This window comes from Bos grunniens, chromosome 6 (assembly GCF_055505025.1).
Source record: "Bos grunniens cultivar Pamir isolate PY7600 chromosome 6, Bosgru_T2T1.0, whole genome shotgun sequence".
Lineage (NCBI taxonomy): Eukaryota > Metazoa > Chordata > Mammalia > Artiodactyla > Bovidae > Bos > Bos grunniens.
In genome coordinates, this window is record NC_141170.1 from 78,209,342 (window position 1) to 78,236,481 (window position 27,140).

Consider the following 27,140-nt stretch of genomic DNA (forward strand, 5'->3'; position numbering starts at 1 on the left):
ATTTTTAAATGAGTTTTTAACAATCCAATTGTTAAATACAGTAAGGTGTTTAAAATTTGCATTGAACTAAGAAGTGTTTTCTTTTGACCCTGGTGGTCTCCCCTTAATTTCTATGATTGTAATTAATGATACATGGTCACAAGGGTTGGGAAGTAGAGCCAAGATTTTGATCTTGAAAGTCCAAGGACAGAGATGCATTTAAGAGAAAGTGGTGACCTTGAACAATATAGCACAAGGCATCAAAAATGTCCCTCAGCAAAACTGGATAGAAGAGAGCAGAAGAATTACAGGGGAAAAAAGTGTTTTGGAGTGCAAGGAGTTCTAAAATCTTGCACACGAGTTTTAGAGGAAACTGCCAGAGCAAGTTTATTTTCTAATCTTTTAAAAGCCAGCAATTGTTTGAGTGTATATCCAGTCAGGATAGATGTTTTTAATACTCTGTTGGAAAAAATGCTGGGCTCTATAAGAATCAGTCCCTGCTTTTGAGGTATTTACCAACTCTAAACGCAACAGAGAAGTCCACAAACAGAACCCAGTGATAAGAGTACTACAAGTTCATGGCTCGGCACCATGTAAATTTTGAAAATTCTCCTACTAGCGTAGAATATGGAGGTATCTTTAAATTGTCAGGCAACTAAGAGAATAACTTTTCAAAGCAACCCCAGTTTCAAACCAGAGAACTGGGGAGTGAAAATTTAATTTACAAAAGCCTATGCTTTTCCAATTGCATTACATATTAAACAGGGTGGAATAATAGGTGAAGACAGTCAGGCTTCCCAATTATATGTCTCTGAGAATCAGACTCTCCATCCATCATCTTTATCGTATCACTAAATTCACATCATCTATCTTTCAAGTCATCCTTACTGGAGGTGGTGGGGTGTTTTGTTTTCACAATTCAATCAATTAATGAATGGGAAATATTTTTGAATCTCAAAGGATAAAAAATTATCTTGGTTATGAGGTAATCATACTATAAGTAGTTTGGTATGTTCATATCTTGAAAACTAAGAAGATAAAAGTCACTTTCCTAAATTTAAATATATGCAAACAATTATGATACAGCTATAGCATATAACACAATCAAACAATACAATTTGCTTAAACATCCTTGCATAAAGAGACCTTAAATCTGATCTGGGGGCACTCCAGTCACATTGTAATATAGTAAATAATTAATAAGCAGTTGGATTCATACTCAAAATAAGCATTTCATGTTTCTGTTCAGTTGCCCATTTGTGTCTGACTCTTTGCGACCCCATGGACTGCAGCACCCCAGGGTTCTGTATCCCTCTAATCTCCCCAAGTTTGCTCAGGTTCACATCCATTGCATTGGTGATGCCATCCAGCCATCTCATCCTCTGTCACCTTCTTCTCCTTCTTCTTCTCCTTCTGCCCTCCATCTTTCCCAGCATCAAGAATTTTTCCAATGAGTTAGCTGTTTGCATCAAATGACCAAAATACTGGAATTTCAGCTTCAGCATCAATCCTTCCAAGGGTTGATTTCCCTTAAGATTGACTGGTTTGATCTCCTGGCTATCCAAGGGACTCTCAGGAGTCTTCTCCATCACCATAGTTCGAAGGCATCAATTCTTTGTCTCTCTGTCTTCCTTATGGTCCAGCTCTCACAACCATACATGACCACCGGGAAAACCATGGCCTTGACTATACAGACTTTTGTTGGCAGAGTAATGTCTCTGCTTTCCAACACACTGTCTAGATTTGTCATTCACTTATGTTATAACAAATATATACATATACATATTACATACACATTAAGTCCTCAGATGAATCTTAAATATATCTTTACCTTGCCACTATTTCCAGATCTCAATGTGTTCACCAACACTGAAGTTGCTCTCTGAACTTGTCCTTTTGGGGTTTTGTGGAGGCTTCATGGTATAGGCATGGTTGATTAAATCATTATCCACTGGTGATTGAATTGAACTTCCAGCTCCTCTCCCCTCCCTGGAGATCAGAGGACTGGGATTGAAAATTCTAACCCTCTAACTACCTGGTTGGCTCCCCTGACAACCATCCCTCATCCTTGCATCAGTACAGTTCAGTTCAGTCGCTCAGTCTTGTCCGACTCTTTGCAACCCCATGGACTGCAGCACTCCAGGCCTCCCTGTCCATCACTAACTCCCGGGGTTTACTCAAACTCATGTCCATTGAGTCGGTGATGCCATCCAACCATCTCATTCTCTGTCGTTCCCTTCTCCTCCGGCCTTCAGTCTTTCCCAGCATCAGGGTCTTTTCAAATGAGTCAGTTCTTCACATCAGGTGGCCAAAGTATTGGAGTTTCAGCTTCAACATCAGTCTTTCCAATGAATAATCAGGACTGATTTCCTTTAGGATGGACTGGTTGGATCTCCTTGCACTCCAAGGGACTCTTCAAGAATCTTCAGCAACACCACAGTTCAAAGGCATCAATTCTTCAGTGCTCAGCTTTCTTTATAGTCCAACTCTCACACCCATACATGACTACTGGAAAAACCATAGCCTTGACTAGTCAGACCTTTGTTAGCAAAGTAAGGTCTCTGCTTTTTAGTATGTTGTCTAGGTTAGTCATAACTTTCCTTCCAAGGAGTAAGCATTTTTTAATTTCATGGCTGCAGTCACCATCTACAGTGATTTTGGAGCCCCCCAAAATAATGTCTGCCACTGTTTCCCCATCTATTTCCCATGAAGTGATGGGACCGGATGCCATGATCTTCATTTTCTGAATGTTGAGCTTTAAGCCAACTTTTTAACTCTCCTCTTTCAGTTTCATCAAGAGGATCTTGCATGGGATCCAACAATTACCTTATTAACATCACAAGAGATACCTTTATCTCTCTCATAGTTTTAGGAACTCTGTGCTAGAAATGGAGACTCAGAAGAAACATATATTTCTCCTTATAAATCACAGTATTAGAGGGTCCCTTCTGCTTTCCATTCATTGGGTAGTTTGTTATTTGGTCCCAGCAAACCATTAGGGACCATGAAATATACTTTTCCATTGGGTTTGGAAGCAGGGAGAAATTGTTGATAAATAGCCCTATAGACACCTGTTCTTGCCTTGTTCAATCCATCGATTGCCTTTCTGTGTATCTCATGGGTTATTTCCACATGTTCTTCTAAGTGTTCTAGATGCTTTCTGGTCTCTCCTTATGAACTCATAGCTGGCTCACTTTAAGTGTGCTTTCTGACAATTTTATTGCTTAAGAAGATAGCTTCCTTTGAGAATTGTCAACTTGCTTGTTATCAGTTCTTGCTAGAAGGATGAGATGCTCTACTTATTTGGGGGAGTGATCTTAATCTCCCTTTTTTCTTCCCTGGACCAAATGCCCAGTGTCCAGTCTTTGTTTTGCTCATAGTATGCTGTGCTACTTATTAAAGAGGTGTCATCCACTTCCTTTGTCAGAAAGAATACCTGAAAGAATAGTCTTTGGACAAAACATGGATGCCATGACATTTCTATTTGTAGAAACCCAAGCTTTTCAACTTAAGCACATGGATGCCTTCTTTGGCAACAGGAATAGACGTGAGGGTTGATGAAAAACCACAGATGCTTAAAAGATGTGCTATAAAAGGCTCCCCAGGAAATTATTTATCTTACAAGGACTTTTAGTTTTCATTTTTCCCATGATATTTTTGTATTAATTCTTCTTTTTGGATCCACAATGATTTATGGGAAGAGGAGATTTCAGCCAGTGAGTGGACAAATATTAGCTACAGAATACATCTGATTTGCATATCACTACAACCATTTCTAGAGAATTCCATCAGAGTTCTGACAACCTTCCAGGAAATGCTAAAAGACTTTCTGAAGAGGTAAAAGTGTAAGGACTCACAATGCACCTCAAAAAAAGAATTTCTTTAGCACTTTCCTATGCATACATGGATCTCTCTGCAAAGCCCCATTCCCAACGCTTTTCATGGATTACTGTATCTCTAATGTACTCCCCTAAACATTAGTAGGGAAAACTTTTCTTTAATGAATTAAAGGCTCCTGAGTTTCCTCTGACATTTACTTCCAGTACGTGGCCTTTTATTCTTCTCAGCTGTCATTTACAATTGCAGTGTTCCCCTGTCTTTGAGGGTAAACTCTGATGATATTAGAGAGAGCAGATTCAATTTATAAAGCTAGTCAGGGAGGCATAACTCATATCTGTTTTGTAAGCTCATTGCATTATATCAGTCCAGTACTGTACTGGGTTCAACTGCTTTGGTGGATATCATTTAACCCTAGGATAGCCATGCTGAGGTTACTGTTTGTATGATGGAGTTCTGTTTACCAAATTCCAGGTTATTAATATTGTACTGACAGCTCATATTTAATGATCAAATATGATGTGCAAAGAAGAGTTCTAAGATAGGAACATAATGTGGAATTATCTTATTAATCCTCATAGCAGCCCTCTAGTGTCAATAGTTATCCCCGTGTGACAGAGGAGAACAAGGGGACTTCGAGGAAATGTTTGTCTGAAGCTCTACAGCTTTTAAGCAGAAGAGAGGTTCAGTGCAGTTCTTCTGTCTCACTCCAGAGCCCAGGAGCATAAGCATTTCACTGCTGCTGCTGCAGTGTTGATTCTAAATGCTTCCCGAGAGAAGGGCACCAGCTATTAAATGGACATGAAGGTGTCTGTGATGTCCACACATCAGGCTAGACATCAGGAAAGCCAGACACAAGGTAAGGCTCAGCAGCCCATCATGTGCTTTACGGGCAATTCCTATAACCTCAAACTCAGTCTCCTCAGTTTAAAAATGATGCCACTAGACTAGTTTACAGGTATCCCTGCTTTAGGGATAAAGACCTACATTAGCTCCTATTTTTGCTAATGAAAAGAAATCTGAAGAGGATTTTCACTTTTATGTAGAAAAGCAAAAAATGAAATATAGCATACAGCATTCCTCTTACACTTAGCTGCTACAGAGGCAGCACACCCCAAGCACCAGCGGGCACCATCAAGCCCTCTCCCCCAAGAACTACCCTCTGCATCTCAGCATCAAGCCCCCATAGCTTTGAACTGTGTCTGTGAGCATCTCTTCTTTATGGTGACTGCTTCTGTGTTTTCTGCCATTTCAGCTTTTGGGAGGTTTTATAAGAGCACTCTACTTTTCAAGAGCAGGAGAAACCCATTTAAGCTCTAAAGTTGCTTAAATCCTCAAACTCTGTGGTCAATAGACTAGGCTCTGCTATATTCTAATTATGAGAACATGGGTAGTTTCTCTCTAACAGTTTGTTCATTGGTAAAATGGAGATAATGCTAGCATCTATCCATTCCCATGAGAAAATCCAGGGAGAGCATTTAACACAATGTATTAACTTATCATCATCATCGCTATCATGATCACCATCATCGTGCTAATTATTATTATTACAAAAGTTTCTCACTTATTAGTGTAGATATTAGTAGTTAGTATGGATATTAGTAGTAGCAAAATAGTCATAGTTCATTTATAACAGACCTTGCCACGTGTCTCATAACACTACCTAAGGCAGCTGAGTAGGCTCAACAGGGAACACAAGGCCCCAAGGCAAGTGTCTCTTTACCAACTGACAAAATGGCATGGCAGTTACATGCTAAGAAAATCTCACTCTACATTTATCACATTATGATCATATCATTGTGAAGGGTCTAAGAAGCACTGAAGGAAACTCGCTGGTCTTAACAGATTAATGTACCAGCCAGCACAGCACCAGGAAATCCTAGCTACTTAACAGTTGATGGAGTAGTTTACTTAACCTGTCCTAAAATCTGGGACTTTTCCCAAAGCACTTTAGTGTCCAGCCACTCATATTCAGATTAAAGTGTATGTGGTAAGGAAGGAGGTGGAGAGGTCCTTGCTGAACTAAAGGCAATCATTTCTCAAAAAAGAAATTTAAAACATTTCATTTTCCCCAAATCTCACAAACTACAATTATATATGTTGTTATTCAGTCACTAACAAAGAGTCATGTCTGACTCTTTGACACCCTATGGACTGCATCACACCAGGCTTCTCTGTCCTTTACCATGTCCCAAAGTTGGTGTTTTGGGGATACCAACAAATTCATGTCCATTGAGTCAGTGATGCTATCTAACCTTCTCAGCCTCTGTTGTCCTCTTCTACTTATGCCTTCAATCTCTGCCAGCATCAGAGTCCTTTCCAATGAGTCAGTTAGGTGACCAAATATTGCAGCTTCAGCTTTAGCATTGGTTCTTCCAATATTTAGGGTTGATTTCCTTTAGAATTAACTGATTTGATCTTCTTGTTATCCAAGGGACTCTCAAGAGTTTTCTCCAGCACCGCAATTCAAAAGCATCAATTCTTCAGCATTCAGCCTTCTTCATGGTCCAACTCTCACATCCATACACGACTACTAGAAAAGTCATAGCTTTGACTATATGAACCTTTGTGTGTGTGTGTGTGTGTGTATATATATATATATATATTTCATTTTAAAAAAATTTTTAAATCAATACTGCAGTTTGGGTTGAAAGGCTTCCTTTTGCATGTGGCTCTCTCCAAAACAGCCCCCATAATGGAAGAAGATGTGGAAGCAAATAAATGTAGTGTGTCTTCCCGAAAGAAGTATTTCCATAGCTGGATCTCCAGATCCAGCTTATTTTTCAGTCCTAAAAAATTATAATCCAAAAGACAAGTTAAAGTTGCAATTAATGAAGTCAGGAAGGTGTAAGGGTGATTACACTAATCTACAAATTCCATAAAAGCCAAAATGGAACATTTAAAAATTCACTCTGTATCCTTGGTGCCCAGGAGAGTGCTCAATGCATAGAACACACTAAAGGACAATTTGTTTAAAGAGTAAACACATGTATTCCCATCTCTTTCAGAATTTTCCACAGTTTATTGTGATCCACACAGTCAAAGGCTTTGGCATAGTCAATAAAGCAGTAATAGATGTTTTTCTGGAACTCTCTTGTTTTTTCAATGATCCAGTGGATGTTGACAATTTGATCTCTGGCTCCTGTATACAGGTCAGGAAGCAACAGTTAGAACTGGACACCGAACAACAAACTGGTTCCAAATAGGAAAAGGAGTACATCAAGGCTGTATATTCTTACCCTGCTTATTTAACTTATATGCAGAGTACATCATGAGAAACGCTGGGCTGGAGGAAGCACAAGCTGGAATCAAGATTGCCAGGAGAAATATCAATAACCTCAGATATGCAGATCACACCACCCTTACGGTAGAAAGTGAAGAAAAACTAAAGAACCTCTTGATGAAAGTAAAAAAGGAGAGTGAAAAAATTGGCTTAAAGCTCAACATTCAGAAAACAAAGATCATGGCATCTGGTCCCATCACTTCATGACAAATAGATGGGAAGCAGTGGAAACAGTGGCTGACTTTATCTTTCTGGGCTCCAAAATCACTGCGGACGGTGATTGCAGCCATGAAATTAAAAGACGCTTGCTCCTTGGAAGGAAAGTTATGACCAACCTAGACAGCATATTAAAAAGCAGAGACATTACTTTGAAAACAAAGGTCTATCTAGTCAAAGCTATGGTTTTTCCAGTAGTCATGTATGGATGTGAGAGTTGGACTATAAATAAATCTGAGTGCAGAGGAATTGATGCTTTTGAACTGTGGTATTGGAGAAGACTCTTGAGGGTCCCTTGGACTGCAAGGAGATCCAACCAGTCCATCCTAAAGGAGACCAGTCCTGGGTGTTCATTGGAAGGAGTGATGCTGAGGCTGAAACTCCAATACTTTGGCCACCTGATGTGGAGAGCCGATTCATTGGAAAAGACCCTGATGCTGGGAAAGATTGAGGGCAGGAGGAGAAGGGGACAACAGAGGATGAGATGGTTGGATGGCATCACCGACACGATGGACATGGGTTTGGGTGGACTCTGGGAGTTGGTGATGGACAGGGAGGCCTGGCGTGCTGCGGTTCATGGGGTTGCAAAGAGTCGGACACGACTGAGCGACTGAACTGAACTGACTGAAACACATGTATGCCTCTGTAAAAAACTGTGTGACTCCAACAAGTTACATAATTTTCATCTCTCCAAGCTTCATTTTCATCTCTAACTAACCCTTACTTTTCAGGGTTAGTGAAAATGTTATTTAATAAAAGAGATATTGTAGGTAAGAAGGCAGTGAATGTACACTCATTAAACAGCTGTTACTGTGGTGATGTGGTCCAGCAGCCTGCCATCAAAGCATCCTTGTCTGCATGAAAATCTGTGCATCACTTTATCCCTTGGAGGGATCTGGACACACACCTTGATATCCCCTAGTAATTTTCAGAATGATGATTAGATTTATGAGGAAAGCAGATTATTGTTGTTTGTTCATGGGATTTGGTGAATATCAAATCACCATATGATTCTGGTCAGCAACACCTCTCGATGTGAAACTTTCTCATAAACCAGTGGTGGTAGCACATGTGGGTACAGCCCTTCTGGAAATCAAAGTGACTGTGCATACGAAGAGCCTTAACATGGTTTAGAGCCTTAACATGGTTTAGAGCCGTAACATGGTTTAAAGCTTTTGGTCTTATGAGCCTCCTTCTGGGATTAGTCATAAAGAACCAAAGGTGGAACCACAGATGTATGCACTAGAATGTTAATTACATTACTATTCCTATGTAGTTCAAAAATGTGCTGCAATTCCCTAAATACCCAACTGTATGGTAAATGCACCAGACACATTATTATGCAGCCTTTAATAATAATGAACTGTTACAGTCAGGATATTTTTTTATGGTAAAAAGAATAAGATGCAATGCTACAGTGTTATTCTAATTTTATTATTGTTTGTTGTTCATTCACTAAGTCATGTCCAACTTCTAATTTTATATGTATAGCATATTAATATACAGTTAGATAAAGGACCAAAATATTCTTACAGTAATATAATTATAGGTGATTTTTATCTACTTTTTTTTATAGACACCATATTTTCACTACATGACCATTTGCTAATAATCAGATGAAATATCATTAGAAACTAAAATACAGAAGCCATAAAGCTTATAGAAGGTCAATAGTAACTTCTCGCCGTATAGATAAGTGAGCTTTCCTCACTTTCTCTAAAGCTGGGAACTCTTTTGCTTCTTGGTCTTATGGTGAAGAAAGCCGAATTAACAAATTCATACTTCAGTGTTTAGCCCTTACTGAACTTATTTGAAAATATCATCCTTTAAAAATGATATCAGGGGAAGTGGTCCAGTAGTTAAGAATCCACCTTCAGTGAAGGAGATGCAGGCTCAATCCCCGGTCAGGGAACTAAGATCCCACATACTGTAGAGCAAGTAAGCCCGCTCCACAACCAGAGTCTGTGAGCTGCAATCAAAGAACCTGCAAGACGCAATGAAGATCTCATGTGAAGTGACTTCAGTTCAGTTCAGGCTCTCAGTCATGTCCAAAGCTTTGCAAGCCCACAGATTGCAACACGTAATGCTTCCCTGTCCATTACCCACTCCTGGAGCTTTCTCAACCTCATGTCCTTCGAGTTGGTGATGCCATCCAACCATTTCATCCTCTGTCATCCCCTTCTCCTCCTGCCTTCAATCTTTCCCAGCATCAGGGTCTTTTCTAAGGAGTCAGTTCTTCACATCAGGTGGCCAAAGTATTGGAGTTTCAACTTCAGCATTGGTCCTTTCAGTGAATATTCAGGACTGATTTCCTTTAAGATTGATTGGTTTGATCTCCTTGCAGTCCAAAGGACTCTCAAGAGTCTTCCCCAACACCACAGTTCAACAGCACTAATTCTTTTGCACTCAGCTTTCTTTATAGTTCAGCTCTCACATCCATTCATGACTACTGGAAAAACCATAGCTTTGACTAGAAGGACCTTTGTTGGCAAAGTAATGTCTCTGCTTTTTAATATGCTGTCTAGGTTGGTCATAACTTTTCTTCCAAGGAGCAAGCGTCTTTTAATTTCATGTCTGTAGTCACCATCTTCAGTGATTTTGGAACCCAAAAAAATAAAGTGTGTTACTGTTTCCATTATTTCCCCATCTATTTGCCATGAATTGATAGGGCCGGATGCCATGATCTTCTTTTTTTGAATGTTGAGTTTTAAGCCAGCTTTTTCACTCTCCTCTTTCATTTTCAACAAGAAGCTCTTTAGTTCTTCTTTGCTTTCTGCCATAAGGGTGGTGTCATCTGCATATCTGAGATTACTGATATTTCTCCCGGCAATCTTGATTCCAGTTTATGCTTCATCCAGCCCAGCATTTCACATGATGTACTCTGCATATAAATTAAATAAGCAGGGTGACAATATACAGCCAATATACAGCCTTGACGTACACCTTTCCCAATTTTAAACCAGTCTGTTGTTCCATGTCAGGTTCCAACTGTTCCTTCTTGACCTGCATACAGATTTCTCAGGAGATGGGTCAGGTGGTCTGGTATTCCCATCTCTTTAAGAATTTTCCATAGTTTGTTGTGATCTAAACAGTCAAAGGCTTTGGCATAATCAATAAAACAGAAGTAGGTGTTTTTCCGGTTTTCTCTTGCTTTTTTGATGATCCAATGGATGTTGGCAATGTGATTTCTGGTTCTTCTGCCTTTTCTAAATCCAGCTTGAACATCTGGAAATTCTCAGTTCACATGCTGTTGAAGCCTGGCTTGGAGAATTCTGAGCATTACTTTGCTACCATGTGAGATGAGTGCAGTTGTGCAGTAGTTTGAACACGCATCCCTTAATAACTCAGATCAGTACCACCACTGCTGTTAGACAAGCAAAAATATACTGCATTCTTTTAAATTTGTTATGTATTTAGGATCTTGTTTGTTACAGCAAGAGTTAACCTGATACAGCCACATTGTTTATGGTTTACACTTAGCTGTATGCATGGGCAGGTCAAACTCTTCTTGATGGAGAGGTGGAGATACCTCTTTTGTGCAGAAATGACTCAACAAAACTGGTAAGGGAGGAGTTAGAAAATAGACCATTGTACTGCTTTGTAAGTCACTAGCATCCTGAAAAATATGATTAATCTTTTTCACCTGAAGTTAGTAAAATGTATTGCTTTCCCATAAGAACTCTTTTAAATAAATGATAGATCGTCAGTTCAGTTCAGTTCAGTCACTCAGTCGTATCCGACTCTTTGCAACCCCATGAACTGCAGCACGCCAGGCCTCCCCGTCCAACACCAACTTCCGGAGCCTTCTCAAACTTGTGTCCATTGAGTCAGTGATGCCATCCAACCATCTCATCCTCTGTCGTCCCCTTCTCCTCCTGCCCTCAATCTTTCCCAGCATCAGGGTCTTTTCAAATGAGTCAGTTCTTCACATCAGGTGGCCAAAGTACTGGAATTTCAGCTTCAACATCAGTCCCTCCAATGAACACCCAGGACTGATCTCCTTTAGGATGGACTGGTTGGGTCTCCTTGCAGTCCAAGGGACCCTCAAGAGTTTTCTCCAACACCACAGTTCAAAAGCATCAATTCTTCTGCACTCAGCTTTCTTTATAGTCCAACTCTCACATCCATACATGACTACTGGAAAAACCATAGCCGTGACTATACAGACCTTTGATGGTAAAGAAATGTCTCTGCTTTTTAATATGCTGTCTAGGTTAGTCATAACTTTCCTTCCAAGGAGTAAGTGTCTTTTAATTTCATGGCTGCAATCACCATCTGCAGTGATTTTGGACCCATAAAAATAAAGTCAGCCACTGTTTCCCCATCTATTTGCCATGAAGTGATGGAACCAGATGCCATGATCTTAGTTTTCACTCCTGGATTATTTTTATCATCTCATTTATTGTTTTTTACCTTTCTTCTTCCATCTGGATGCAGGTCTCATGAAGATAAGACATTTAACTTGTTTACGACTGCTCCCTCATTTCTTAGAAAAGTTCCTAGAATAATAGACCTACAGTATGTATGGGCTAAAGCTGTAAATTAATGTAATAAATAAAGGATGAATAAAGACCAATTAGCTTGCTGAGTCTTACCACCCTAGAACTTGGCCAGGAATTTTCAGTTGGCAGAGAAAGGATTTTGTCTGACCCAGACATATGATTAAACATAAAGCAAACACATATGGGACTGTCAATCTCTGAATTTCAATTCACATTATAAGATACATCTATCAAATGCATCTAGAGACTAAAGACAGCTGACCAGTTTACTAACTGCAGGTATCCCTTCCTTTCCCATCTTTGTCTCTTGCTAGAGTCATCTGAACTCCGAGGCAAGTGTTTTGACCTTGCATATATTCGCCACCTGATGGCAGACAGCCCTCTATTTGCTCTCTCCTTACTATCCCCAGCAGATGGCTCAGAGATAAATAGCCAATCAATCACAATTTCCATGCATGAGAGGGTCTAACTACAAAGTGCTTATTTGCTCTTAAAATTGGTTCTGTTGCTGCCAACTAGATAAAGTCATTTAGTCAAAACTTTTGAGTAATGAACTATATACACACCATCTTCTTTCCTCTTGGAGTTGTAACTCTTGACTGTTCATTTATTTATGTACTAGTCAGGATATTCCAGAAAAAATAAAGCCAATAGATGTGTATGTATACAGAAAGTGATTTATTTAAGCAGTTGGCTCATATGATTGTGAAGGCTTAGCCAGTCCAGAATCTGACAGAAGACAGAGGGAGACAGGCTAGAGATCCAGGAACTCAGGAAGGAATTGCAGTTCAAGTTCAAAGGCAATCTGCTGTAGAATCAAGAAAAATCAGTGTTGCCTATCAAGTCCCAAGGCTGGAAAATTCTCTTTGCTCTGGAGAAATTAGCCTTTTGTTCCATTCAGGTCTTCAAATGATTAGATAAGGCCTACTCATATGCTAGAGGGTAATTGCTTTTACTCCAAATCCACCAATTTAAATGTAAATCTCATTCAAAAACACCTTTATAGAAAGATCCAGAATAATGTTTAACCAAATAACTGGGCATCATGGCCCAGACAAATTGACATATCATAAACATCATAATTTGCTTGCTTGGGTTCTTTTTTCCTAATTTGTTTCTGGCTGTCTTTCCTTTGCTGCAATTCTCTTAGGTCCTCAGGGTCATTATTTCCACAGGGCTTGTTTAATACAAAACCTTGTGACAAGCTGGAAAGTTTCAAGCTCACATCCCAGCTCTTCCACTGGATCTCTGAGTAACAGGGCACTTGACCACAGAACCTAGTTCCTCTTCAGTGAATGGAGATATCTATGTCATTATAATAATCGAATGGGAAAAATACACATTGACAAGCCTGTAACACAAGCTTCACATTGGCAACTACTATTTGAAGCTGTGTTAATGTATCAAAGATATAACCTTTCAAACAAACAAAGAAGAAAATAGAAAATTCCTCATGTGAAGCACATGACAGTTGTGAGTAACTGAGTTTTAGAAAAAGGATACATCAAGTTTATTCAGGAGGGGACAAAGAGTTAAGAGTTTTAAAGACCACAAATGATTTTTGAAGATCCCAGAAATAGCCTCAAATTTAAAGTACACAGAATATCCATGTCTAAAGTCAGGGGAATTAGCATACCTCTGATTCTCCCCCAGTGAATCCTGGAGATGCTGGTAGACCAGGGGGGTTCTCTGAGAACTGAAGTGAGGGAGCTTACAGAAAATGGGCCTGTTCCTGAAAAGCTACTCAGAAGGACCAGACAGAACTTATCTCTTCCCCATCTTCAGTATGCAGTTAGCATCCCACGTGTGGTTTGATGTCAAATTACTTTGTGATTGTCAGTCTCAACTGTTCCAGGGACCTCTCCAGTTCAGATTCCTGACCAGATTGTTTTTGAAACTGCAAAGAGTGAAAGCATTTTTTTGCCCTTACATCAGTGTCGAGTCCACTTGATTAGTCCTCACCTCGGCATAAAGGCTGATCTTATATAGCATTGGGCTTCCCTGGTGACTCAGACAGTAAAGAATCTGCCTGCAATACAGGAGACTGGATTCGATCCCTGGGTTGGGAAGACCCCCTGGAGAAGGGAATGGCTACCTACTCCAGTGTTCTTGCCTGGAAAATTCCATGGACAGAGGAGCCTGGTGGGCCACAGTCCATGGGGTCACAAAGAGATGGACTACAACTAGGCAACTAACACTTTCACTTTCACTTTGTATGACATTTTAGATTTCAGTTCCTTTTATAGAAAATTTCCATTTCAGAGGGGTACCTTTGCTCTGTGGCCCCATCAAGTCAATAATCCAACATTAGTGGCCTTCCTGTGGTCAGTATCCATCAGTCTTAAATAACTCCAACCACGGGACAAAGGTGGGAATTCATTATATTCAGGCATCCTCCTTTCACACCCTCCTCTTTAGAACTTAAAAAAAATCTTGGGGTCTTTCCTTACTCAAGTGACTTATTTCTACCTTTGTTATTATGCAGTCCGGAGCAATCTGTAGCTATTCCTGCTGGAGGCTTGTGGGGCCACCTTAGACCCAAGGGAGCACACCATTTTCACATTAAACTAAAGATGATGTGTGTCCAGCACATCTGCAGAGGACACAACATGAAGGTCCAGTCAAGACCATATCAGAAACCTCTTGCAGTGTTCTCGCTGAACGAAAAACAAATTTCCTCCTACCCATAGATAACATATATACATGTTCTTAAAAACAACCCTGTGTTTTTTAATGTGTCAGACCAGCTGTGATGTGGATACTATGCAAAGATTTTTACATCATCAACTTTTTTTCATTCTATGAGAACTGGAACAAAGAGAAGTTTATAGTGCACTTCTATTCTTTTTGTGATATGGATGGATGGATGGATAACTTTCTTGGTTCAGCTTTGCACAGTAGACAGTCCTATTTCAAAATGTGCAGAAAAATCCGTTTTATGAACACTTCTCTCATATTGCTTCTCTCCCACTTCCTCTAGGAATGTCCCAGCGGGGTTGTTAATGAAGATACCTTCAAAGAGATTTACTCGCAGTTCTTTCCACAGGGAGGTAGGTACAAATGTGGACCAGTGAGCATACTTTCAACTAGAATTATGCTTGCAATCTTGAGTTTGGTTTAATCTTTCATGGCATGACTCTACATTTTTCATCTTTACATCCAAGAATTAATACACAGCATGCTGTCCATGTGATTCTCAATACATCGTAAAAGTGAGCTACTTACAAATTATCAAATATCCGAGAGTTCACTCTTCAGCTGAATACAAGTAGTATTACCGAGTGCCTGTTGCCACATCTGTCAAAGGCATGGCACTTTCTGACTATGATGGATGGGTCCTGAAAGCCGCAAAGCTTTCACATGCATTACAATGCCCAACTTTCAAAATTAGAAAGTGTAATTATCCTCAATTTTTTGGATCTGAAATCTGGGGCTTAGAGAAGCTAAATGTTTTGCTCAGGGTCATACACTCACTAAAATGGCAGATCTAGGTTAGAATCCCCTGTGGCTCAAATGATAAAGAATCTGTCCACAGTGCAGGAGACTTGGGTTTGACCCCTGAGTCGGGAAGATCCTCTAGAGAAGGGAATGGCTACCCACTCCAGTATTCTTGCCTGGAGAATCCTATGGACAGATGAGCCTGGTGGGCTACAGTCCATGGCACTGCAAAGCGTCAGACATGACTGAGCAGCTAACTACTACTAGGTTAGAACCCAGATATTTCTGGAGTCTTATCTAGGCTTTCTGCTGCTCCTTTCTGTTCTTCCTCTCTCTTTCAGGAACTCTTCACTATCACCCCTCCCCCCACATCTAAGAAAACCAATACCACTCTAGACATTATTTTAACTGGGAAGAAAACAAAGAGAGCATAACGACAATGTGTACATATTAGAGATGAGTGAAGAGATACATCTGCCAGTGGAACTTACATTCTCTCCTTTGATCACTCGGCAGGATGCCCAGCTCAAACTTGTCCTGCAACCTTCCATGTTTCCAGCAGTGTGTGAGGTGCTGATGATGTAAAGGGAGTGAGACTGCCCCAAAGAATGGTAGAGCCTAGTGTAGCAGATGGGCAATGCCAGCATGAAAAATAAACGTGAAGACGGGAGTTAACAACATAATATTATGAGAACACAATGTAGGCACAATTAGACCAGCTGAACGACAGGGAGGACATAGAAAAGATTCGATCCAGATAAACCGAACCTGAGCTGAAGGAGCCGCCATTCATCAGGCATCTAATACATGTCTGGCCATGGCATGTGTTACCCATCACCCTCCAACAACCCTAGCTACGATTCTCCCTTTCCCTACACGTGGAAACCAAGGTGCACAGAAATCCATCCATTTCCCAGTCATTATCTTTTTACTTCTTTACCACTTAAAAGATTCACTATCATCTGATGCCAAAATAACTGCAATGTTCTCCTAGGTAGTCCGTCTGATCCCACCCTCTTTTTTACTCCCCACCATGGTTTAGTCTCACATGAGCCAGAGTTATCCTGGTAAAATGTAGGTTGCATCACTGCTCTGCCCAGAGTCTTCCACCCATTCAGAGCAAAAGCCACAGTCACTGTCTCCTGTTCTCTCTCTGCTTCGTCCTTCACTGACCCTCCCTTTTGCTCACCTCATTCCAGCTTCCCTGGCCTGTTGCTCTTCCTCCAGCACACCAGTCCGTTTGCTGCCTCTGAGCTTTTTATTATTATCATTAAAAAACTTTTTGGCTGCACTGCCCCAGCATATAGGATCTTATTCCCCACAGGGATCAAACCCATGCCCCCTGCAGTGGAAGGGCAGAGCCCTAACCACTGGACCACCACAGAAGTCCTGCCTCTGGGCCTTTGAATTCATTTTTCTCTCTGTCTGGAATCTCTCTTCTCCCAAACATCCATCTCAATATCTCATCACCTCTGCTTTCATACAAATGCCACCTTCTCAGTGAGGCTTCCTCTGGCCACCCTGGCTTAAACCTCAACCCCTTAAACATCCCCCATGCCCTTTTCCTGCTTTAGCTTTCTCTTTAGCACTCAAGAGCATCTAATAATGTATATTTTATTTACTTTTGTTGTTGCTTACTGTCTCTTTTTCCACTAGAATATCATTTCTAAGGGAATGGAATTTTTTTGTCTGTTTTGCTCACTGCTATATCCACAGGTCATGGAACACCGAGTGACAAGTAGTCACACTAATGCTGCAAAAATGAGTGAATGTGTGGATGAGTGAATGACATCGGCCTCATCATGGGGTGACACCTGTAAAAGCCATTTTTAATGGATACAAACTTGAATATTAATTATTTCATACAAAAACTCGATTCACTTTTGGCTTTATGTATTTCAGTAGGTTGAAGACAATTTTGTGCATGGATTATGAAAATAGAAAGTCTCCCTTAAGATGGACTTTTCAAAGAATTAAATAAAAATTCTGAGAAAACAAACAGTGACCCATTATTACATGAATTTGCATATGTCATGGGTGACAACTCCCCCAGTCCATCTTGTTACTAACCACCCACAGACAGGTATTGGGTCTGATGCCAGGCTTGTAATGGGTCTATTGTCTGCATTAATAACAAATTTAGAATATCTTTTGTTTAATACATATTTCTAAATTATTAAAAACCATGGAATTTTTTAAAAGAATGATGTTTACTATGAACTGTCTGCCAATATATTTACAACCATTAATATCAAAGCCCTTAGCACAAATGGAAATCTTTTAGCTATTTTTTTATTATCTCAAATGAAAGTTATTACATACTACAAATTGGATACAACTTCACATTAAAAATGTATTTTTATCTGAAAAATAACATTTCAACATTAGAGAACATCTACTTAAGCATAATAATTAGCAAGAGAGTCTTCTTACAAAGTCCAAAGGGATTTGCGGAAAAATCACTTTTGCTCTCTTAAAAATCCTTTGAATATTCATGTTAATTGAATGCATAAATCTAAAAGCATCCGGCATTACTGAACAAAATGAAATATTTTTAAGAATGATGACTTGAAATTTTAAAAATTAATATCATGCATGCAAATTGTATCTTGCAGTGCCGCTAGAAAAGGGAAAATGTCCTAAGAAAGAATGTATTCTCTGGTGGCAGTCAAATCCCTGTTAGGACGTCCTCACACTTGTGTGAAGTCGTTTATTTAGTTTGATGGCCTGAAAGCAACAGATGTCTCTCATTAGGAGTCGTAGCAATGATGGGATCATAAATCACAATGTCTCACCATTTCCTCCAGGAAGAGACTTTGTCTTTTTGCCAGAATCTCCTGCAATTTATACTGTGTCAGGCTCTTGAGTTTTCTCTACGGCTTAGCAGGATGGTTTACCAAGCACAACTTGTTTGGAGTTTTGGATATCAGCACAGCTGAACTGAACAGAGGCCTCCTGTTTGTAGGGGATAAAGTATGTCTCCTATAAAACTAGCCAAGAGGAAACCGCATTACCTATATCATTATAGCAGTGTTTTCCAATGCCACCTACAGGGAAGCCTTAGCTTAGAAGCTCTTAAGGCATTTTTAAAGCTCATGAAACTTAGTCTCCTGGTTTACCCCTGCTTGTATTGTAGGAATTTTGCACTTACTTTGACTATATGAGGTACCTGATCAACAGTTATTGAAGGAATGAGTTTCAGTCAGAAAAATCTAAACAAATATTTATTGAACATCCACTGTGTAAGGCACTTGAGGCATTTAGATGAGTTTTATGGACATAAAGATTTAAGTACTTTTTCCCAAATAACTGCATCCACCGAATACACTTCTATTTCTAGGAATTTTCAGAGTAATTTATAGAGGACGTAGTGAGCAGAAACTACCACTCATGTAGTGAGTGAACCCGCCTTACTGCAGTCACAGTGCCGTGAATTGTATATCCAAATGCAATGAACTAATTCTGTATCTTGTGCATGAATTCAGGTGGGAGTAGGGGTGGTGGTGGGAAGAAAGAAATCAACCAGATTGACTTCAACCCACAGACCTGGAACATGATAACCAAGTGCATTTGTTCAAATATTCTGAAATATGTGTATCAGTGGCCTTTCCAATCAAGGGTTCAGTTGATATTATCACTGTGGTCTGGGTACAGTTGGGTTAAAGGTACTGGACTAAGTCAAGAGTCCTGAGTTTATGGATAGACTTTGCCAGCACCAAGATGTGTGACTTAAATAGTTTATTTCTCTGGGCCTCAGGTTGTTCATTTACCAAATGTGGAACAGAAGAATCCTCAAGTTTTCTTTCTAGTCTAACATTCTTTTTTTTATTTTTGGTGGGGGGGCTGTGCCACATGACTTCCAGGATCTTAATTTCCCCCAGGGATTGAACCCAGCCCCTCAGCAGTGAAAGCCTGAAATCCTATCCAGTGGACCACCAGGGAATTCCCTAATAATCTTTATTTATAAGAGTAAGTGTTGAAATGTCTTGATTTCATTACTGACTACCACTGGCTAACTAGGTGACCATAGCCACTGTGCCTAACATTACCTACACCCATTTTCCACTTTTGTTAAATGTAGATAAATAGCTAAATGGTATGGAAGGTCACTTCCTAGTCTAAGACTCCATAAATTTTGTCCCCTATCTGTGAAATTTCAACATTTAATTTTCAGCTTCACAAGTAAAACTATGAGAAACTGAACAAAGTCAGCATATGAAATTCAGTAACTGTTTTCATTGTTTGGAAAGAGTTGTGGTCAGAGGAGACATGTCAGGTCATACAGGAAGAACAAAGATCATTGTTACGTATTTTGAACCCCGAACTGTACTGAAATCTAGACTCCAGAATGCCAGTTACTCATCCTTTTAGCAGATGTTTGCTGAGTATTTAAGAAGAGCATAGTCAGATGAAATCAGACTGAGATCCTTTTGTGGACAATTTCCTTTTTCTCTGCAGAATCCATTTCTATGCCCAGCAGACACTTCCAGTGCCTTAGCTCTAAAGCTAGTAGCATCATTCTCCTTTAAAAACTTTCACTATCTCCAAATGCCTGCTGAAGAAATTCAAGCTCTGTCAGAACCTCAATATTTTTCATGACATAATGATACTAGTCTTCACTGAACATGAAGTGTTAGTTGCTCAGTTGTGTCTGACTCTGCGACCCCATGGACTGGAGCTCACCAGGCTCTTCAGTCTATGGAATTCTCCAGGCAAGAATATAAGAGTGAGTAGCTATTCCCTCCTCCAGGGAATCTTCCTGACCCAGGGATTGAATTTGGGTCTCCTGCATTACAGGTAGATTCTTTACCATCTGAGTCACCAGGAAAGCCCAGAGTTTAAAGTTCCATTAAATTAGAAGTTCAGACCCTTTCACAATACACACACACAATAGGAACTTTTTCAAATGGAATATATTAAATCTGTAAACAAAATGATCACATTTATTTGAGGTGGTTGAAATGAGAGTGACTTGTCTCTGAAAGAATAACAATGATAACTGATATTTAGTGAACATTTAACATTTGCCTAAGACTGTTCTAAGAACTTGCATGTAGTATCTCATTTAATGTCTTCATGATGACTCTATGAAGTACACTTATCATTTTGTAGGTGAGGAAACTGAGTTACAGAGAGCTTAAACAATTTGCCATGGCCACATGATTAATAGTTGGTTGACCTGAGATTCAAATTTGGGCCATCTGAGAGATGATACCATCTCTCCACCTGGTATCTCCTATCTAGGCTGGAAAATTGGCTTCATTTCCAGGAAACTTGCCAAGATACATTTAGAGAAATAAGATGTCCTCTGAACCACATTAGGGCAAACCCTCAGAGTGTGGGTCCCATTGGTCAAGGTTTAAACTAAACAACCCCATCTAAAAAGAATGGTAATTATTATATGCCTATGTTATCTTGGTGTTTTAAATTTTAAAAAATTTCCAGTATTGTTTGTTCTGTGCCTTATATTCATGGTGAGTTCTGCTTGCTAAGGTAAAGGCATTTACCCTGACTGTATAAAGTAACAAAGTATCTGCTTAATGAGCTCATTTTAAAATAGGCAAAATCCCTTTTTTTTTCTCCTGAAGATAAGTTTAGCATTCCATCTGTCAACTCATTTCTCCATAGGGCACTATATAGTTCAAGAAGTCTATGAAAATATTGCTGAGAGCAAAACATGTTCGTGAAAAAAAAAAAGAAGGCTGGCAATTCTTGATAATTCTAATGGAACTTCCCAACAATCGCACTAAGTTGATTGCAATTAAAATCCTGGCTCCATACCCAAAAGGGTTTCTTCCTGCAACCTGTCAACTCTAGATGGACATCCACTCTACTTACAGTCCTTTAATGTACTACTTAGGCCCAATTGTGGTGTCTGTTTGGTTCATTGAAAACATATTAATTCATATGTTTAAAGATAAGTGGTTCCTCATATCATATTTTGGAGAAGGAAATGGCCACTCATTCCAATATTCTTTCCTGGAGAATCCCATGGACAAAGTTAAAGGAGCCTGGCAGGCTACAGTCCATGGGGTCACAAGAGTCAGACGTGACTTAGCAACTAAACCACCATATCATATTTAAAGGTAAGAGATGAAAAACAATGTCATCATTATTTTGAGAAATTGAGTGTACCGTTTACCTCATGAAATACATGGCCTTCAAGAGAGTTAACCAGCAGGGTGAAGCATTCAGGAAAAATAATGCCTACAAAAGCCATGGATGCCTGCAAGCTAGGAGAGGAGTCTGCACGACTTCTGACCTCCTTTATCTGGAGACAGAAATTCTCCACTGCTTCTATGACTTAGTCTCTTGACAGCCTTCAAAAAGCAATTCATAAAGTAAAGGCGAACAGAAGTTTTGTTAAATCCCAATAAAAATAAAGGATAAAAGTTATAAAATAGAAATAGATGAGATTTTAAACAGAAGATAAAAGGCTAGAGCCAATGATCTAAAAGGTTACTATTTTTTAATATAAAAAAAGGTTAAGATAAAAGGCTAAAACCCATGAGATGAAACATTTAAAATAATCACACAAATTTGATCAAGGGTCAAGCACAGAGGGACTTAAAAATGAAAACTGCACTAAGGAAAGAAAACAATAAGAAATATATATATATATAACACATTTCAAGTAAAAGGCAGAAAGTTCAGAGATTACGGAGACGAAGGAAAAAAGGGAAGAGGAAGGAAAAAAACTAGAGGGAAATAACATATAGAAGCAAACTCAGAGGAAGTGTTGGATTTCAGAGAACTTCAGTGTCCTTTAAGCAGCATCTTGCGACCCCAGGACAAGCAGTCTACCATTGCCCAGAGCCTCGATCCCACCCAGGACCCAGGCAAAGCAGGAGCACCCCACTGCTTGCACCTGGGAAGCTTTAGGACCACACAATCCATTTCAACATAGCCACAGAAGCTTCCCAAATCACTCCTGTTTCCACTTCATCAGGCAACCTTACTGGCTCTGGGCTAGCATGGTGTTTTGGTCAGAAGTGCTTAAGTGATGTTCCACTCTACTGCTAATGGACTGTGTAGTTTCGGGCAAGTTTTTCAACTTCTCTGAATCCCAGTATCCCTATCTGGGTTGTAAAATGATGAACTAATAATTACACCACCAATAATAGCAATTCATCTGTGTCTCATTATTAGTATGTTATTATTTCACTTCTTTTAGAGATAGTCCCTGCCAAGCACTAATCAATTTCTAGATTTGACTTGCTTAAGCCTCACACCCACCTAAGGTAACATGACTCATCCCAGTGTCAGTAGCATCATCCAAGACTCCTGTGTATTCAGAGAAATTCCATCCAGAAACTTAGAGATGCTTCTGTCACCAATGGTCTCTGTAGGTAATTCATGCCTCTGAACCTCAAATTACAACCCTCTACTGAGAGAGGATGGGCAGCTGGGAAGAAAGCAAAGAAACCACAAGTCAAAGTATATTCTCCTGAGTAGAAGAGGCTTGGACATGCTATCTAAATATTTTGTAGAATATTGAAATGCTAACTTATCATTATTTTATTTCCAACATTTCAGACTCTACAACATATGCGCATTTTCTGTTCAATGCATTCGATACGGACCACAATGGAGCTGTAAGTTTTGAGGTAAGTCTTAAGTTTCTTGTGTGTGTGTGTGTTTTTAAATAATGCTTTGACTTTGGATACACTGAAAGGGATTTAGTGCTGTTAGGGTGAAAATTTGAGTTTGGTGGTATAATTTTTGGGGCTTTTTGAGCCTTTTATTCCTTTATTATTGTTGTATTAAGAATACTCAACAAGAGTGGACATCTTTGTCTTGCTCCTAATACCAAGAGAAAGTTTTCCATTTTCTCCACTGAGTGTGATGTTAGCTGTGGCCTTTTCATATATCGCCTTTATTATGTTGAGGTACTGTCCTTCTATTCCCAGTTTGTTGGCAGTATACATCTTGAAAGGGTATTGAACTTGTCAAATGCTTTTTATGCATCTATTGTGATGATCATAAGATTTGTATCCTTAATTCTGTCAATGTGGAATATTATATTACTTGATTTTCATGTATTGATTCACCTTTCCATCCCCGGGGATAAATTCTACTTTGTCATGGAGTATGATCATTGTAATGTGCTCTTGGATTTGGTTCACTAGTGTTTTGTTGAGGACTTTTGCATCTGTGCGTATCAGGAATATTAGCCTGTAATTTTCTTGTGATTTTTTTGTCTGGTTTTGGCACCAGGTAAGGCTGGCCTAATTTGGAAGTGTTTCTTCCACATCAATTTTTTGGAACAGTTAGTTCTGTAAATATTTGGCAGAATTCACCAGTGAAGCCATCTGCTACTAGGCTTGTCTCTTTTGGGAGGTCTGTGATTACTGAATCAATTTCCTAGTTGTAGATCTGTTCATACTTTCTGTTTCTTCATGATTAGTCTTGGTAAGCTATCTAGGAATTTTATTAAAAGCTCTTAAATATCCTTTTATTTAAAAACTGGTAATCTAGTAAGTATATGTTTCTGGAAGTTCTGTGAGCTGCTCTAGCAAATTACTTGAACCCAAGTAAAGGTTTGTTGGAAACTCCAATCTGTAGCCCATTGGTCAGAAGCATGGGTGACAACCTATTCTTGCAGTAGCATCTAAAGCTGGGGGCCAGGAAAGGGCTGTCATGTAGAATCTGGCTGTATCTCCAGGAAGAAAGTATCAGAAGTAAGTTGAACTGTAAGACATCTGGTGTTGGAGATTACTTGATTACATCTGGTGTTGGAGTGAGGAAATCCCCACTCACACAGTGGAATTGTGTGCAGATTGTTAATATGTATCATGGGAACCAGATCATTTAGAAGGTATGCATTTTTTTAAAACTGGGAAGAATGCATCTTGCACATGAACAGAAATTTCAGTGAGTGTCAGAATAAAGGAAAGCAGATGATGGTGTGGAATCAACAAGGAAGGGTACTAGTGTGCTGTATCAGAGAGTCCCTCCCATGGACCTGATGAACTAAGTCTGAAGGACAAGCAGGAGCTGCTAAAGAGGATAAGGGCTCAGGATGGGGAGCAGTGGGGAGTGAGGCAGAGGCCGGGGAATGAAGAGAAAACATTTGTTAGGTCACCCAGAAGATGAAACGCAAAAGGGGAGAGTGACAGGAGAGCTGGCTAAGGAGGCCAAGGGCAGATCTCCACACATCTGAGGCAGGATGCCAAGGAGGCTGAACTGCAGGAGGGAAAGGAGCAAGATAAGAACTGAAGAATTTTCAGCAGGGAAGTTAAGGTATGTTCCTAGAAACAAAAAGTCCAATTAGCAGCTCTTTATCCCAAGAATTGACAGGGGCTGATGTCAGCTGGGTCTACAGGGAAGGCATTGGAGAGGAGGTGACAAGCTCCGGAGGTATAAAAAGTAAACTGGTACACTAACATCTCAACACTTGTGGCACCAGGATGACAAAAGGGGGCACAAACTCCTGAGAGGTCATTTAGTCAGTGGCCCCAGGGCAGAGTGAGCAAAGTACCTCCTCACTCACTAGATGCTTGCACAGGTTGAGCGCTACTGAAATGACTATTCTGGGCCAGGAAACTCAGTGTGTCATCTCACAATGTAACCAAGAAAAATCGCTGACAAAATAAGAGGAGAACCTGGCAGTGGCTCAGTAAAGGTGTGGACCAAGAAGCCAGCAGTGGTCCATGGGTTGGCCCCAATGCAACAACAGCTATTAGTGAAGACATGAGTCTATCATAGGTACCCGTCCCCTGTCACATTTCTTCCACTTTGGCAGCCGATGATCACCTGTGACAATATCTTATTAGTCTTTGTTGCACTTTACCAACAAGATTAATTCCGGCATGGCCTTAGTTTAGCCATAACATAGAAATCAAACGTTCCAATTCACCTAATAAAATCTTTCATAGCTAGGGTACGGGTAAGGCAAAGACTGTTAGTGATTTCATTACTTAAAATTACTTACATATTAAAAATGTACCGTCAATTACTCACAGCACATTGTATCCAATTTCACATGTAAATTTAGTCTGGTGTTAATGATATGAGACCATGCCTAATGTTGCTATTATAATATTTATGTAATATTCATCATAGTAATTGTGATGAATGCTGATGATAATTTGGGAAATTAGTTGTAATGGCTATATACTATAAGCATGTTGGTAAAAAAATGTCTTTTTAAAGACAAACTAATGGATGAATTAATAAAGGTTAAATCAAAATCAAATTTAAAACTAGGCTATTGTAGTTATTTTTCTAAATTGATTAGCTACATGAAAAGTCTCTAGAAAGTAGAAATGATTAAGAAATGAACATATTTTGAGTAGCAGTAGATCCTGGGAGGTACAGCAGAAACCATCCTGATGCAAGGTAAAGGGAAATGGAAGTTTCCTACTTAATTTGCTTAAACCCAAAGGGTGGAGTGGATAAGACAGGAGGGGCCCTGGATCCAGATATGACTGGAGCTAAAAATCCCTTTGCCATCATGTGGTTGACACCCTGTGAGATCCTCTGAGCCTTAGTGTTCCTCTCTGTGAAACATCAGCAAACAAAGCTACTTCACAGGATAATAGAAGGATGACAAAGTAATGTCACTTAAGGGCTTGGCTGAGGGCCTGGCACCAAATAGGTGCTCAATATTTATTAGATATTAACCACAGCAGGTACTACAAAAAAGATTTTTTCCAATGAAGCCAGTTAACAATGACATTGGTCATCTTATTACTCAGTGATCTTACAATGAACACATTTAAGCACAGGCCAGATGATCGCTCTGTCTGCAATGCTGTGAGAGATAGTTCTGAATCTGATTATAAAACAAGCACTTATTTTGTGTCAGTCACTGTACTAACTATATGAAAATAACATTAAAAATAGTATTAATAATACCTACATACAATAAGACTAGCTGACTTGTTTAGCACTCTTTCTCAGTCAGGCATTATGATGAATGAATTACATACAGTAACTTAATCTTCATAGGTATGATTATCGTCATTTTAGCAAATTAGGAAACAGATTCACAGAGAACTAAAGCAAGCTGCCCAAGGTCGCACAGCTAGAAAGTAGGAGAGTCAGGATTCAAACTCAAGCAGTCTGGCCCAGCATACATCTCTTAGCAATTGTGCTGTCCTGCCAGTTCAGTTCAGTTCAGTCACTCAGTCGTGTCCGACTCTTTGTGACCCCACGGACTCAGCACACCAGGGCTCCCTGTCTATCACCAACTCCTGGAGCTCACTCAAACTCATGTCCATTGAGTCGGTGATGCCATCCAACCATCTCATCCTCTGTCGTCCCCTTCTCCTCCTGCCTTCAATCTTTCCCAGCGTCAGGGTCTTTTCCAATGAGTCAGTTCTTCACATCAGGTGGCCAAAGTATTGGAGTTTCAGCTTCAGCATCAGTCCTTCCAGTGAATATTCAGGACTGATTTTCTTTAGAATGGACTGGTTGGATCTTCTTGCTGTCCAAGGGACTCTCAAGACTCCTATCCAACACCACAGTTCAAAAACATCAATTCTTTGGCACTCAGTTTTCTTTATAGTCCAACTCTTACATCCATATATGATTACTGGTAAAAACATAGCTTTGACTAGATGGACCTTTGTTGGCAAAGTAATGTCTCTGATTTTTAACATGCTATCTAGGTTGGTCATAACTCTTTTTCCAAGGAGCAAGCATCTTTTAATTTCATGGCTGCAGTCACCATCTGCAGTGATTTTTGGAGCCCACAAATATAGTCTGTCACTGTTTCCACTGTTTCCCCATATATTTGCCATGAAGTGATGGGACCAGATGCCATGATCTTCACTTTTTGAATGTTGTTTTAAGCCAGCTTTTTCACTTTTCTCTTTCACTTTCATCAAGAGGCTCTTTAGTTCCTCTTCACTTTCTGCCATAAGGGTGGTGTCATCTGC

The 27,140-nt window shown here is 39.7% G+C and overlaps 1 protein-coding gene across 3 annotated transcripts in view; it reads left to right on the forward strand.

The window, feature by feature from the left end:
• Positions 1 to 27,140, forward strand: part of KCNIP4 (potassium voltage-gated channel interacting protein 4) — a 1,317,771-nt gene that overhangs the window by 1,281,174 nt on the left and 9,457 nt on the right. For all 3 annotated transcript variants that reach the window (XM_086406319.1, XM_086406321.1, XM_086406320.1), the window contains 2 exons: positions 14,798 to 14,867; positions 22,792 to 22,862. In XM_086406319.1, coding sequence (XP_086262445.1) covers positions 14,798 to 14,867; positions 22,792 to 22,862 — 141 coding nt within the window. The remainder of the gene's footprint in view (positions 1 to 14,797; positions 14,868 to 22,791; positions 22,863 to 27,140) is intronic.